We start from the raw sequence: 16,831 nt of genomic DNA, 5'->3' as shown, positions 1-16,831 counted from the left end.
GAGCATACTCAGCTTTATGGGATCATTTTAATAATGAAGTATACGTGCCTTCATTATAATGCTGCCTAGGTAGGCAGCTCATAAGGTTTTGGAACAAAGCTTCAACTCTATATAGCCTACTGTATCAAATTTGATACACACATTTCTAAGGCCTCTAACATGATCAAAACTATTGTACACAATCCACTACATGCCTTATGCCGTGTGATTAATAAAGCATACTAAAAGACCTTTTAGTATAATTCTAAAAATGTTCACCTTCAGGTCGTGGTGCACGTATCTTTTTGCTGTCATAAAATTATTATTGGGAGATATAGAATAGGGGTGTGCCACGTGATCTTATGCCATGTGACAATATTTCCTGTCAAGTTAAAAAGCTTTCTTGCGATATCAAGATGACGAGTTGAGTTTGTGGCAAAACCTTTGACAGTGCTTGCAGGGCTGCCCACATTTTAAAATGCATCTGTATTGTTTTGCATTTTGTGACTTTCATTCAAATAAAATAATATTTTTCCAGTCTTATATTTTGTCATTGAAGATTTCTTAAAAGCAGTGTTAAAATATAGGCTCATCTCGTTCTAGTGAACCCAATGTTGTGTATTGTCACACCCCAATATAGAGTGGTTAATTTCTCTAAACCAGTGGTTCTCAACTTTTTTGACTTGAAGGCCCCCCATTGCCCAATTCACCCCCCCCCATATTTGTAGTAATTCTGCTGCAATTAAATTATTGTAATATATTGTTATTTTATTAATTTAATATAAATACTTTAAGTAATCCTAGTCTTTCCTGTATTTTCCTGTCTTAACCATTACTTAACTAACTGTTTATTTGATCCAAGACCTGTTTTAAATCATTCATCAAATCTCTCCATACATCCCACCCAAAATGCAGTTGATACTGAACATTAATATTTCAATCCCATAAAAGAAAAGCTTTGTGAAAAGCCAGTGCTAATCTAAACCCACAGCTAATCGCTGGCCTCCTTATCTGGCTTATTTATGCAAAGTCATCAATCATTGAATATGTTGATCCTATTTGCACAGCGTGGAGAGTGATAGATGACACTAAATTCATGAAAAGCAAAAAAATAAAAAGGATGTCAAATTTATTTGCCACTCACTCTGCGTGGGCAGTGAACTCATCAAGTGGGTGATTGGCGATGTCACGGCTGAGCATAATGTCATGAACATGCAATAAATAAAAGAAAAATCAAAACTCACGTATGGTACAGATTCCAAAGTGTCCGTGTTGACAATAATTGGGGCAGGACTTGCCTGTGAAAAGAAAGGGAGGGAGAGAGAGATGGATGGAGAGGAAAACAGAAAGAGAGAGATAAAGATCAGAGTGGATTGGATTGGAGATGCGTGAACTGGCCTAGTTTTTAAGGGATACATCAGAGCATGATGGGAACCGCTGAGCTCACAGATGCCATGATGAAGAACACATCTTCAAAACAACAGTCGGCAGCAACACCCACAGTAAATGGAACACAACATATTTACATACACACACACACACACACACACACACACACACACACACACACACACACACACACACACACACACACACACACACACACACACACACACACACACACACACACACACACACACACAGATCGATTAGATGAATGATGAAATAAAACATGGCATAATTTCGCATGTGATCATTGCTGAGGGAAAAAAAATATATGACATGAATGTTGAAATTGTTTATGTTTCTCTCTCTTTTTCTCTGTGCTGTTTAGATAGTTTCTGATGACCACACAAAGTCAACGAATCTGTCCCACACAGCACTGAGGCCAGAAATCTTAGTGGGTGGACCTCTATTCTGTGCCTTCTCTCTAATTTCATTGACCGTTGTGAAGTGTAACCCCATTCATTAGCCTTTATTAGAAAATATTTGCTCATTTTACACAGCATAATGTACAGCTGCACAATTCACAGTACAATAACGGTATCTGCACAGTTAGGCTAATTTACCTTAATAATGATGTCTGTGGTCCTGGAGGCAGGAATAAATCATGTGAATTACTGCAGACCACAAAACCTAACAAATATTTTGTTTTACTATATTTAAAGGAACAAAAACGCACAAAGTATTCTCATCGCTTCATAACATTAAGGTTGAACTACTGTAGTCACATGGGGCCCTATCTTGCACCCAGCGCAATTGACTTTGTACACCGACGCATGTATCATTCCTATTTTGCACCCGCGCAAAGCGCGCTTTTCCCTGCACAGAAGCACGTCGCTAAACTAGGGAATGAACTTGCGCTCCCGGGGGCGGTTCAGCGCAAAAAAGGAGGCGTGTTCCGGCGCAAACGTTCCCTCATGCTATTTTGATGGTTTAGAAAACAATTGCGCCACTAACCAGGAAAAAATTGTTTAAAGTCAGTGGCGCGTTGCGCATGTTATTCATATGCTATTTTAAGGGCGCATGCTTGGCCATAATCAATGTAGCGTGTGCACAACGCGCACTTTGATTCTCTCATCTACACAGAAGCAGCAGTTTTCATTTTTGCAAATCATACATTATTACGATAGATAGATAGATAGATAGACAATTTATTATAAAAGCATACATCTAGCTTACACATTTACCCAAATTATCATACGCCTGTTTAACCAAAGTTAATTTGGGTGGGTTTCTCCATTTCAATGTAACTTCTTTATTTTACGGCCGTGACGAGAGCGTTGCTCTCCTTGGCTGTGAACCGCTCCTGGCGCGCGCCTGGCAAATCCGCCGTTACAATAGCAGTCCGCTATGGAAAAAGCGCGTCTGCTCTTAAAGGGAATGTGAGATGACGCTCTGATTGGTTTATTTCACGTTACACCCAAACCACACCTATGAATAATGAAGCTACTTCAGACCAACCCATTTTAGATTTTCGCCGGGCGCAAGAGTCATTTATCCCGCCAGGAAAATAGACCCCGAGACCCGCCCACAAAGTTACTTGCGCTTTGCGCTTGACACTTGCGTTTCAGATCGTTAAAATAAGGCCCATGGACTATTTTAACAATGTTTTTACCACCTTTCTGGGCCTTGAAAGTTGCAATGACGTTGCTGTCAATGGAGGGACAGAAAGCTCTCAGATTTCATCAAAAATATCTTCATTTGTGTTCCTAAGATGAACGAAGGTCTTAAGGGGTTTGGAACGATATGAAGGTGAGTAAATAATGACAGAATTAAAATTTTTGGGCGAACTAACCCTTTAAGAAATATGTTGATACTGTATGCAGATATGATTATGCATTTTCTTATTTACAAACTATTACTATTTGAATCTACAATAAATTCGGGTGAACCAGTGCTAAGTTCACACTTATACAACCCCATCCATGCTTCCATACACAAACACATACACACTGATGTTAATATCTTAGATGTGAACGTTAACAGCTCAAATATGAATCAAACTCACAAATATAACCAAAATAAATCACTTAAAAGGCTTAATCCCAGTTACTAAAGGTAAACAGCAGGACAACTTTCATTTAGATAAATGTCCTCATGAAGTGTAATGGCTGTTAAGTGATAATCCAAAGTATTACTCTAAATATGATGTCAACTACCACGATACCACTTTTTCCAGAACGAGTCCGATACCCAGTACTTGCCGATAACTGTTTTGGAATTTAATATCGGGCAGAGAAACCAAAAGAATATGAATCAAATTACTTGGCTGAGCAAATAGATATTTCCATCAGTTATTTTCATTCCTATTTATGCCTGTTAAAATATATTGCAGGATCTACTGTTACTTTCACTGTTCATATTATTGCTCTATCATATTTAATTAATCTGTAATTTAATAGGACAGTGAACATTTAGAGCTGCTCTAGCAGGACTCAATCAGTCAAGAGCAGTGAGTGATTTTCTCTGTCTTTTGTGTTAGATTAAAATTGAGGACAAAGACAGCGGTAGGTTTATTAGGCTGCTGTCACTTTAAGAGCTGCAACAATCAGCAATCAAGAGCATGCGAGAGAGCATGCACTCTCTCTGTCTCTCTCTTTACTGCTAAGTTAACGTTAGTAACATGCTCCTCATTTTACTTTCTTTGCTATTGCCATATCAGACCAAACTACAAACTTTCCAGCGATGACTGTGAAAAAGGGATGTGCGCTCGACAAGCTTGCGCGTCTATGCCGCTGCATGCTCAATCAAAACGCGTATTGCATAAATATTTCATTTGTTTACCATTCTATTAATTCAATACATTTACTTTATAGACATCCTTCGCTGTTTGCTCTGTTGTCAAGAGTGTTTCTTTGTCACAAGCAGTGTACATGCTGAGTGGTTTTGGAGCATCTCTAATGTCACTTATTACTCAGTATATTGCCATTCAAATGCTTGGGGTAAGTAAGATTTTGTATGCATGTATTTACTGATTTATTTATTATTATTAAAAAATATATATTTTATTATAAAAATGTATACTTTTATTCAGCAAGGATGATTTAAATAAATAAAAAGTGACAGTAAAGCCATTTATAATGTTACAAAATATATATATTTTTTAAAAGTGCTGTTATTTTATACTCTCTATGCATAAAAAAATCCTGAAAAAAGTATCACAGTTTCCACAAAAATATTAAGCAGCACAACTGTTTTCAACATTGATAAACATTCTTGTGCAGCAAATCAGCATATTCTGAAGGATCTTGTGACACTGTAGACTGGTGCAATGATGCTGAAAATTCAGCTTTACCAACACAGGAATTAATTACATTTTAAAATATTAAAATAGAATACAGTAATTTTAAATTGTAATAGTACTTCACATTTTTCTTACTGTATTTTTGATCAAATAAATGCAGCCTTGGTGAGCATAAAATACTTATTTCAAACATATTGAAAAATCTAAAAATGTCTAGTGAAATCTGCATTTGAATTCCATCGTGACTTGATTCTGACACATTTTCTCATTATTTCACTAATAGGGGGGAGGGGAGGGGGGATCAACGCCCTTCAACTGAGCACTTTAAATAGAATACGAGTTCGACAAAAGCTAATACTGCATATCTGAAAAGCTAATAATGCATATCTGATGATGCCTAACAATTCATATCATATGATTGGTCTGCATGACTGAATGTCTTTTTTCTTTTCTTTGATTTCTTTTCTTTTACAGTTTATTTTTTTATTTAATGACAAAGTTACTGAGGAATGAGTGGAGGACTAGTTTCTGGAAGCACTCAAACCTGCATCATGTGCATTAGTCCCACAGATCAACATGTCTAATTGAAGTTTTGCAACTATGTGGCTGTTCTCGCTTCCACTGATTTCAAACAAATTTCACAACTTTGCATTAGGCTAAACAACAGCCATTTGTAAGTCGAAGCAAGTAAACTCTAGCTCTATGGCACTCTCAAAACATTGCTCTGTTGTTGGAGAATCCCGACCAGCCCATCACAGCAACACTTGCCCAACCAATGGCGTGAGTTTGGGGTGGGACTATCTGTTTTTCTGACCAATGGCAGACCTGTGTTTTAGGAAACCTGATTGAAACCAGTCGTTATTTTTGTAATTCTGTTTGTTACCAATACAGGCACACCACCTTTAACAATAATGAAAGATGGGCTAGCACACTCTACAAACTCATTCAGCTGGAGGTTTATCACAGACACATTAGCATTCAGAGATGGCCTACTACACAAATCCTCAGGGAGATACAGCCGGCCTGTAGTGGCGACTAAAGATCGATCGACAGCAGAGATTGAGGCTGTCCCTGCTTACTGCGCACTGACTCTAATTACATTAATACATCTCCCGCTTTGAGAGCTACAGCCTCAATCACACCGGGACCGGAGAACCAGAGAGATGTGTTGGAAAGCACACAACAGAGAGGAAAAAGCTCATTAAAAGCTTGAGCTTTACCACTGAGGTTTGAGACACAAAGTCAGCTCGAGTTCACACTAAACAATGTGTTAGTTTTTATCCCTGTAAAGCATGACATAGAAAATAATAATCAGAAAAATCGTTCGTTCTTTCTTTTTTTAAATGGAAATGGTTATTGAACCTTACATTTTTTTACGATTTCTTAAAAAAAATCTTGCATACAAAGTTTGCGTATTGTTTTTTGTTGATTATTGGGTTTGATACATCAGGCTTGTATGGCTCATGTAGTATGATATAGGTAGGAAAATATCAAGCTCACACCTGAGGAGGAAAAAACATCTCAGAGGACCCAAATTAAGCAAAAATACCCTTGTGCAGTTGCTAAAATGTATATGGCCAAATAAGTAAGATGAAAATCTGAAAGCTTATAATGTAAATAAGTGAGATTTTATCACAGAATACTTACATAAATGCATATAAATATCAGCTGTCACTCTATAGCTCTCAATAATGTCTTAGTAAGATGATATTTAAATGCTTAGTTTTATGAACAAAGTCCTGTAGGTTTTATTGTGGGGGCAAAACAAATAAACATTTCTCACAAGCATGATTTTTTTTTTTTTTTAAATGATGTATGGATAATCATGTGCTTCAGTTCAGTAAGTATTCGTCTGGAAATATAACTTACAATATAAAATTGATTCTTACAGTTACTTTGTAAAAATCAGTAGATTTCACAGCAAAAAGACATGAGAAGGTGGACATTTTTAGTATGATATTAAAAGTCCTTTTACTTGCAAAGAAAGTATAAGCTATCAAACAATCAGACAACAGGTTTTTCATGTTTTGATCAACAAGTTTTGATCATGTTGATAATTTAGAAGCCTCAAATATGACACAATAGGCTTTATAGGATTAAGAAGATCCCACATTTTGTGATGAATGACAAGGCAGGATCAACAACAGAAATGTGCTATCTACTGTAGCTGGAGCTATTATCTACTGATGAGGTCCATCATGGCATGGCAGACAAACATTAAAGAGATTAAAAGATAATTGCAGCGTTATCTCAAAATATGACAGTTTAATGGTCGGAAATAAAAAAGCAAACAGAACGTAAATGAGCAAAAGCTAAGTTTAATATCTCCCTGGATGACAAAGAGCAATATTGGCCATTTCAGAAAGTGAGTCATAAAGATGCCGTCCCCTGAGACACATACACTCAGAAAGATGACTCCAATTTTCAACTAGGATGACATTGCTAAACTACTAGTCATAAGCGTGAAGAGGGCTTTTGCATATTGCAGATTTAAGTTTATATTGAATGGTCTTGAATATTATGTTGATAATTCTGAGCTCTGTAATGCCAAATCCCAATTTTAATTTGAACCCATCATTTTTAAAACATTACATGCTCCTGCTAGGTGGTGCAATAAATAAACATGACTGCATTCATCAATATGCAAATGATATGCAGATTTATTTTAGATTAACACCAGACATCAAGTTCAGCACTCTGTCTGACAGTATAATATTAACTCTATGGATGTGGGTGACTATGAACATTTCTACAGAGATAAATATAAAAACAGCACAACCGGAAAATAATTTGGGTACCTTGGTTTGAATAATTAATGCTGAATATCAAAGACAAAATCAAGAATCGCTGAGTCATTTTGTCTTTATGAGGCTTTGGTGTATTTGAAGACCTCATACTGAAACTGAAAGTGGTTCAGAGTAATTAAAGGTTATCCGATGGTGTTAGGACGTAGTTATTTGTTCTTTCCACCAAAACACAGTCACTTGGACTGTGGACTTGGAAATCAAATAGACATCAAATAGAATCCAAAATGGCAATGCTTTATCAGAAGTGTTGTGCATGCAAAATTGCTCTTTGAGGAATAGAGAATGAGGTCATGACAGCTAACTGTGATACAGAGACTTCTATATCAAAGTTTCTCAAACCAATGAGGGAATTTATTTGCGCACGCATCTTTATCGGCAACAGGGGCAGTGGGACGCTGGACTAACATGTCTCATGTCAATAGTGCTAATGTAGACTAGACTGTAGGAAGCTGACGAGAGGAAAGACAGTGAAAAGGGACCAGTGCTAAATGTACACAGACAACATCTAGCCTACTTGATGTAAATACATACTGCAAAATACCTAGCACTTAGTTAAAACCCTGGCTGGGCAAAACAGACAGATTTGAATAAATCTTAGTAGAAAGAGCTTTTCAATGTGCAAACTCTTTGTTCATTAATTCACTCACAATCGGTGGAAGTGGATGCTGCCTGTTTCCAGCGTTATCTGTGTGTAAGTGCTCGCAAACACATGGATACAGAGCACGACCGGCCTCTTTCAGCCAGCGCTCACGTGGCCCAGCCCAGCACAGAGGTGAGGGCATTACATAATCAGCTTCACAAACAGCTCTCAATAAAAATTAGGGGATAAAAAATTATTTGTGTTCAAAATGCTACAGCATGCTGAATGAAACAGCATATCATAGAATATCAAAGTGTTTTTAAGGCTAAAGATGCAAGAAATAGATAAGATGCTGTGTCTGAAGTGTGTGTGCTTGTATGACGTAGAGCAGACCAGCTTTGCAGTGTTTAGTAAAGAGAGCACGAACACAAACATCTTATGGGCTTATTGTGGAGCCAAACTGGGGCAGACTTTCTGCTTTAAGCATCTTCGTGCCTCTGCAGAGTTGGGAAAAGTCTTGGTACACAGAAGTGTCTGTTTTCAGCATATCAGCATTTTAGGGCAGGTAACACAAGATCAAGAAAGTGCTCGGGTTGAAACTCAGTCTATGCTAGTTTATGTAACTTAAAACAACACGTCATACTTCTCAAATACTTTTTTCAGCTAGTGTGAGTGTTTTGAGAAGTGTGTTGTGGTACATTGCAGATGTTTATGAGATCCAGACCACTGATCAGAAAGTGAAGTTTCACTGATGTGAAGTGCATTGCTAGTCAGGCAAAACATGATTAATACAGCGTGGCGTACCTAGGGACCCCATCAACACTGATGTTAATAAGCACAATTGGAATAATTAAGGTTGTCCTTATGAGTGATAGCAATTCACCTTAGATGTTAAAATTGTACCTCGGTGAATAAAATACCAAGAGGGATGAATGTAAACTTCAACTAAACTACTCATCAGACATTCCTAATTTGATTTACGGTATATCAAATTACCAGATGAAAAATACCCTTTAGTGAAACAAAGAGACCAGTCATAAGCATTTAAAAATATAACTGAATAAAGATTTATCACTACAGTATACTGACCGTTTTGCTCTTAGAAAACAGTGTAACAGCAATGGGGATTTGCATACCGCAGTAGAGCAAACAACTGCAAATTACTCCAACTAGTAGTTGTTTTTTTGCTAAACCAAACATCAAAGATGACGATAAAAATGATTGGTATGCAGATGTGTTATGTGCTGCTCAGAGAGGTCCCGCAAAGGCGTTCAGAGACTCTGCTCTTGTCCCACTTTACCACTCTCAATAATTCAGGCCACAGAAACTATACATAGAGCTACCACACCACAGTCAATAATGCACAAGAAAAAAAAAGTCAACAACAACAGCCTTATAAGAGCTGAAAACCACAGAGACACCAACTCAAAGAAGCATCCAAGAGCAGCAGACAGAGGGACCCCATAAACACCAATACATATAATGATTGGGGTTTTATTTATAACTACTTTACTAAATTTAAAAAAATGAATAGTAATAATACCATTCATCAATTTGGGGTCATTTTTTAAAGAAATTATTCATATTTTTTAGTCAGCAAGGATGAAATTGATCAAAAAGACATGACTAGCCACGAATGATGTTACAACTTCTATTTCATATAAATAATTTCTACTCATCACATAATCCGAAAGAAACAACAACAATTTTCCACAACAATATTAAGCAGCACATTCACAACTGTTTTTAACATAAATAATATGAAATAAATCAGCATATTAGAATGTTTTCTATAAACTAAATAAGGGAAAATTTTAAATAATGCTTCACAGTCAGTACGATTTTTAAAATGTTTTTGCAAGAAGTATATATATATATATATGACATTCTTATGAATTAATCAACTGTGTTGCAATTAAATTAAATGTATGCTGAGAGGAAAAATGGCATATATGTATATGTATGGGTCTTTTTTTTTTTTTATTCCTAAATATTAAAATATAAATTATTGTGTGCTGGTAAACACACAAAACCAAAATACTTTGCCACTGGTCCTATAGTAAAAGTATTGGTTAAAAGTGTCTCTTGGTGACTTTCTCTGAACGGAAAGATGATCAAAGAGAGATCTAACCATGTCCAGTCAACAGTTTGAGCTGAAAGGTGATTGAAAACCACTCTCAGTCTGCACACACAACGTCCCCTAAGCCCTAGATGAGAAGAGTGGAGGTGTTTTCATGTAGAGAAACGGTGGTGGAAGCAAAGCCACATGTTAATTTCTCTCTACCCTTCCTGTGTCTCCCATCATGTTACCAAGCAATCACTAAACCAATCTCCATATTTAAGTGTTAAAATGCATCTAAATTGGTAGCATCATCCTCTTCAGCTCTAGTACTGAGTAATGTGTCAAAACAAATGTAATGAGGATCTTACAATCAGCAGGCAGAACAATCCTGCTGCTTATGTACTGTATGTTAAGGTTTTGAGACAAAACACAAAAAAGGTGTCACATGCACTGAATAACTTTAGATTTAACGCAGGAAGTACCAAATGAGAGCTCCACTTTTGCTTAAAGGGATAGTTCACCCAAAAATGTTAATTCTGTCAGTAATTACTCACCCTCATGTTGTTCCAAACCCCGTAAGACTTTCATTCATCTTCGGAACACAAATTCAGATATTTTTGATGAAATCTGAGAGCTGGCTCACTTCTTCATAGGCTGCTAGATAATCGATATCTGCCATCCCAGAAAAGTTAGTAAAGACATTGTTAAAATAGTCCAAGTGACTACAGTGGCTCAACCTTAAGTTTATCAAGCAATGAGAATACTTTTTGTGCGCAAAACCCCCCAAAATAACGACTTTATTCAACCATCTCTTCTCTTCCATGTCATTCTCCTAAGCTGTTGACATAGTATAACTGTGTAGCATTTCTGGGTTGTACGTCAGAGCGTAGGCTCACTATGTAGGCTCACCTACGTTCTGATGTACAACCCAGAAGCGATGCGATTAAGTCTGTATTTTTTTTGCGCACAAAGTGTTCTCGTCGCTTGATAAACTTAAGGTTGAGCCACTATAGTCACTTGGACTATTTTAACGATGTCTTTACTACCTTTTCTTGGATGGCAGATATCGATTACCTAGCAGCCTATTAAGGAGTGAGCCAGCTCTCAGATTTCATCAAAAATATCTGAATTTGTGTTCCGAAGATGAACGAAAGTCTTACGGGGTTAGAACAACGTGGGTGAGTAATTACAGACAGAATTTTCATTTTTGGGTGAACTAACCCTTTAAGATAGTCCTGGGGTACTTTAAACACAAATCAGTACTGCAAGAGGAGAGAGCACACACACACACGCACACACACTATTACTATAGGACATTCCATAGACAATGGCTTATACAGTATACTCCATATTCTATCCCAAACACTACCCATCACACATTTTCAAAAAACATCACTTAGTATGATTTATAAGCCGTTTTCCTCATGGGGACCAAAAAATATGTCCCCACAAGGTAAAAAATTACTGGTATAACAATCCTTACAAATCCCCCCCCCCACACACACACATAAACAGAGGGTCTTCAGACTGCAGCGTCCAGCTGTGTTTGTGCACTGATGGGGTGTGTGATGCATTGGCCTGATTTGGGCTTTTAGCTGGATCTTTCTCTCTCATGCACAAACAGATTACTTTATCATCACCGCTCTAGTATTTGTGATATGAGAGTCATGTTGTGTATAACAGTTCATGCGATAAAAAGTGATTTCAGCACACAGCAACAAGAACAACAAGCAGATCAGAACATGGGCTCCAGGGGTAATACGCACTTATAGAAGAGAACACAACTCCTTATGGCTAAAGCAACATATACAACAGTCATTGATAAAGACCACTTGACAACCAAATATTCAATAACCACCTGCATTCAAAACCAGAATATTATCTGTTCAGCTGGGCTTCAATAGGTTTCCACTATTGGTTAACCAATACATTTCCATGACTTTTCCAGTTGTTTGTGATTTCTTGATCTGTTTTACTGGATTTTTTTTATTTTTTTATTTTTTTTACTTCTGACCAAGGCTGCATTTATTCGATCAAAAATAACAATCAAAACAGGAATATCGGCAAAAATGATTCAAGTTTAAAACAACTGTTTTTATTTTACTATATTATAAAATGTAATTTATTCCTGTGACAGCAAAGCTGAAATTTTCAGCATCATTACCCCATTCTTCAGCATCACATGATCCTTCAGAAATCATTCTAATATGCTGATTTGGTTTTCAAGAAACATTTATTATTATTATTAATTTTGAAAACAGATGCGCTGCTTAATATTTTTGTGCAAACCGTGAAACATTATTTGATTAATAAAAAGTTCAAAAGAACAGCATTTATTAGAAATAGAATTCTTTAGTAGCATTATAAATGTCTTTACTGTAACTTTTGATGAAATTAATGCATCCTTGCTGAATATAAAAACTAAAATAAAATCTTACTGACTGTACACATTTTAACATACATTTAATATACATAGATTTTCTTAGTTTCTGTAACTTTTTCAGTCCCGAAAAACACAATTTGACAGGGTTTTCAAGCCCTTAACAACTTAAATCAACCCGACTTCATTCGCTTTTCTCACTATTACTTTAAGTCCTCATATCAGATTACCCATAATGCACCTGCCCCCTCACATTCCTGGTACCTAGCCCAGATGTCACCGGTTACCTGGTACGGCTCATGCCAGTTGTGAGGATGGCAGCCGCACTCAGTCCACAGATCGCAGCTCCCCCCTTTGGCTTGCAGCACGCCGCGACTGGGACTCCTCCAGGAGCTCTCGGAGCGCGAAGCCGTGAGTTTGGCCCTCTGACGGGGCAGAGTGGACATGGACGGGGAGGATGAGGGCTGGTAGTTGTATCCATGCTGTGGTTCATGCTGCCAGCTGCAAGAACAGGGCACCTCGCCCCCTCCGCGATCTCCCACGCGCCCGTGCATCTCCACACAGCAGCTCTGCTGCTTGCTCAGGTAAGCTGTCATCCCCAATGTGCGCTCCTCTCCTCCTCTTGCCCTGTGTCTTTCACCTCCCTGTCTCTCCATTTGTATCCCGGTGCAGGCGGCAGCAGCAGAGGACGCAGCTGTGGTGAGCAGCACTCCTCTGGGCGCTATCTGAGCAGTGTGCTCTTGACAGTGAGAGAGCTAGTGAGAGGGCTCTGTGTGTGTGTGTGTGTGTGCGTCAGAGAGAGAGAGGGAGAGAGAAAGCTGGCTACTTGTAGACACAAGGCATGTTTTAGTTAGGAAGACGTTGAGAAAGAACACAAGAGGGAATAAGAGAAGAAAGAGAGGTAGACGAGTGTGTTTGTGTGTGTATGTGAGGAAGCTCTTTGTCAATAGATGATTTGACTGGCGGTGTGTCTTGACAGCATCTCTGCTCAAGGCAGAAGCAATCAAACCCTGAACAGCTGGGGACCCCAAACCCCCCCAATCAGACAGACGGATGTCTTACTGACAGCTGCACTTTTTCAACATGATAAAATCATTCAAATGATCTCTTGCAGCGGGCTCAAAGTGCACGAAAAGCTCGCAGCTACTCCAGAGATCTAAGCCACATAGCCTGAAGGAAGACAGAAATGTATAAACAGTACAAATTGAACTAATAAGTGTTCTAAATCCTCCTTAGCATTAAAAAAAAAAAAAAAAAGTGGTTTAATGCTTTTAATAAAGCGGTGGCAATGGCAAATATGATACAACAAACCCAATGTTCAATAAATTGTTACATATATTTTTAATAACCAGATAATAATATAGTTAATTAACCTAACTCTTTGCTTTTCCAGGTTGCCAAGCAATGCAGCAAACTTTAATGGCCCTGTCCCAAATGGCACACTTGATGTGGAGTTGTGGTCCTGTGGCCTTTGCTTATACATCAGTGAAGTCGACAAGACCATAGTGTGTCTCATTTGTCACTTTAGTCTCAGAAGGGCCCTCACAAGCATCACCTTTGTTCCCGCAATGCAGAGTTTTTCTGAGCCTGGACTGGTGCAGACTTCACAAAGGAATATTACCTAACAGAGTATATGCAGCAAAGTATGGGCTAATTAACTAAACTGAATTTAAAAGAATTTAACTAATAGGTGAAGTTTTTTACAAAATAAACGAAGAGTGTGTGTGTGTGTGTATGTATGTATGCATATATATATATATATAATTTATAGTAATAATAATAATAATTATGATTAATAATAAAAAAAAAAAAAAAAAATTCAACAACTTGAGATAAAATTGTATTTAAAAATGTGTGAATGATAAAGAATAAATCTTATATATATATATATATATATATATATATATACATACTACAATATATTTTTATTACTAAAAAGCTGTTAGCAACAACTTCAGTGGCAAAAGCTGCATTTTAAATAATTTACAAATAATAAAGTAATAAACTTATATGCAACCTGTGTAGTAGGGATTTCAAACAAGAGGATAAATAATGCAGCAGATTGGCCATTATTTGCATTTTAAGAGTGTAATAAACAAAAGTAAAGGATATTTTGTAATCCATAATTCAGCAGCAGAAACACAAAACTGCAAGGAACAGCAGAGCTACAGCCTGTAGCCTGTGGATCACTGAGCCTCATTAATTCAATAAGATTTCTATTTATAACCAACCTAGTCACATTTAATCAAAACAAGGGGCTTTATGCTCAGCAACTGATGCTTAACTGCTTAAGTTAAACCATCCAGCTACATCAGAATCAATCCCAGTGTGCTGCACTGACTGTCCGCTCAACCAGTGTACATTATCCCCACCTACTGGCCACTAGCACACGGTACAGCTCAGTAAAAATAAAAGCCAGTTTATCTTCACAGAGTGCTTAATATTTGTATAGGATTCAGCATTTAGCTGTGTGGTTATTCATTCTGATTTAGTAATTCTCCCTCACATAGTGTCTCCCAGCTGGCAGTCAGCTTAGATTAAAATTAATAAAACATACTGAAGGTTGATGATGAAGGCTTTAGCGATTTGTTCAGAGTGTATGCATTCTAAGTGTCTAAATGCCAGTTAATCATATAGTATTTCGCATAATTAACAATCTCTGTGGAACATTCAATTTATCTGAACCTACAATTAAGCAGGTTTCTCTCCGCCCACATTCCAATTAAATTCTTGTGACATTTTATATCCCACCTGCAGGGCACACAAACAGCATCAAGCTCTACTAATGGGTTGAATGTGAATGTAATGAGGTGCTTTGACAAAAAACAAGAAAGGAAAGGAAATGCCGCCCAAACTCACCCTGATGCGATTTGTTATGCGTTTATTTTTTTTGATGGTAGTAAAGCAATACCATTAAAATACCAACCTTTTTACTTCGCATAGAAAAGAGTGGTCAGGATGTGCATAAAAAATCTTTAGTATTCTCAGAAAGAAAGTCATATGGGTTGTAAATAATTTTTTAGCTGAGCTAGGATATCATTTATGAACTCCAAATTCATATAACTTTCTTTTTGAGAACATATTTTTGAAAATATCCCGGCCACTTTTCCCTAAAAGAGAAAGTCAAAAGGTTTTAAAATAATAGAAATGTGTTACAAATGAAACAGTCCATACGGCTGAAAAATTCAGTCATTATTCACTGAAAACCTCCACTGGAGTCAAATATGACGCATCAATTAGACATGCTGCATCAAGACTTGAATCATTATTTGATCAGACTACCAAAAAAATACATCTTTTAACAAAATTGTATCAAAACAGGAAAAAAAAAAGTTAAGTAAAAATTTAAAGTAAAAATTGATTTCTGATATGATAACTGGATGTCATTGACATGGAATATGATGACAACAATGCAACATCCAAATGTATAAAGAAATAACAAAACATTTAAATATAAGGCAGTATCATGTATAATCTCTGTATGCAGTAAACAATTAAACTATCATTCCATTCCTAACATAGCCAATTGTACTTTTTGCAGTTGCATTTTGTGTAATGAAAATGGTGGGATAGAATTATAATTCTATAATTCTAATTATATATTTGAAATGTGTGAGCTAAGTCAGTTAAAAAGTAGCTAAAGCATCCAGTGGGAAAGTGTCAGCCATTTCCAATTCCCAAATGAAAGTGTTGTGCGTTTTCTATCACACTTTTAACATGATGACAAACACCACTTTTCACTGTCAATGCTTGAAATCATGACAGCCTCAGGATGTGTGTGTGTGCCATGTGTCAATGACAAATGCTAGTCATGGGTGCCAGCAAGCTGTGATACCACGTCATCGAGATAAACCCTTGTATAATACTGCTGAAAATGTCATAAGATGCTGTCAAATTAATTTTCCCACCTTTCACCAGACAGACCATCAAATGACAGGTGGTCAGCCCTGACATTCACACACGTCACAGTGCCCACTCAAGCAGCTTTACTCACAAGGGTGAGAGAACATGACACCTATATGCCTTTCCCCACACACTACACTGCTCACTCACATAACGGCAGATACAACTATCAAAAGGGTCCAAAACAATTTTGTTTATTAAATGGTAATAAATTAGATTTATTTATATTGTATATAAAAAACACTTGACTATTAGATAATTATGTTGACAAAAATATAAATTATATTTTATAATTTATTTTATTTAATAATAATAATAATAATAATATTATCAATTTAGTATTAACAAAAATATTTAAAATTACTATAATTATAAAACTAAATATTTATAGATTTAGTTATGATAGCATAAATATTATGCTGTTTTTTAAGTT

General features: G+C 36.8%; 1 protein-coding gene across 23 annotated transcripts in view; it reads right to left on the bottom strand.

Annotated features, from left to right (window-relative positions):
- dlg2 (discs, large homolog 2) overlaps positions 1–16,831 on the bottom strand; it is a 229,330-nt gene that overhangs the window by 76,340 nt on the left and 136,159 nt on the right. For 19 of the 23 annotated variants that reach the window (XM_082157144.1, XM_082157163.1, XM_082157161.1 and 16 more), the window contains one exon: positions 1,224–1,277. The exons of 2 other annotated variants lie outside the window; for them this stretch is intronic. In XM_082157144.1, the coding sequence (XP_082013270.1) occupies positions 1,224–1,277 (54 nt within the window). Of the gene's footprint in view, positions 1–1,223; positions 1,278–12,782; positions 14,142–16,831 lie in introns of those variants that run through there. 2 more of the 23 variants (XM_082157149.1, XM_082157153.1) reach the window with 2 other exon arrangements.

The sequence above is a fragment of the Leuciscus leuciscus genome (genome assembly GCF_965113295.1).
Source record: "Leuciscus leuciscus genome assembly, chromosome: 24".
In the NCBI taxonomy this organism is placed as follows: domain Eukaryota; kingdom Metazoa; phylum Chordata; class Actinopteri; order Cypriniformes; family Leuciscidae; genus Leuciscus; species Leuciscus leuciscus.
Note: the sequence above shows the minus strand (reverse complement) of the source record. Positions and strands in the feature narration are given on the sequence as shown.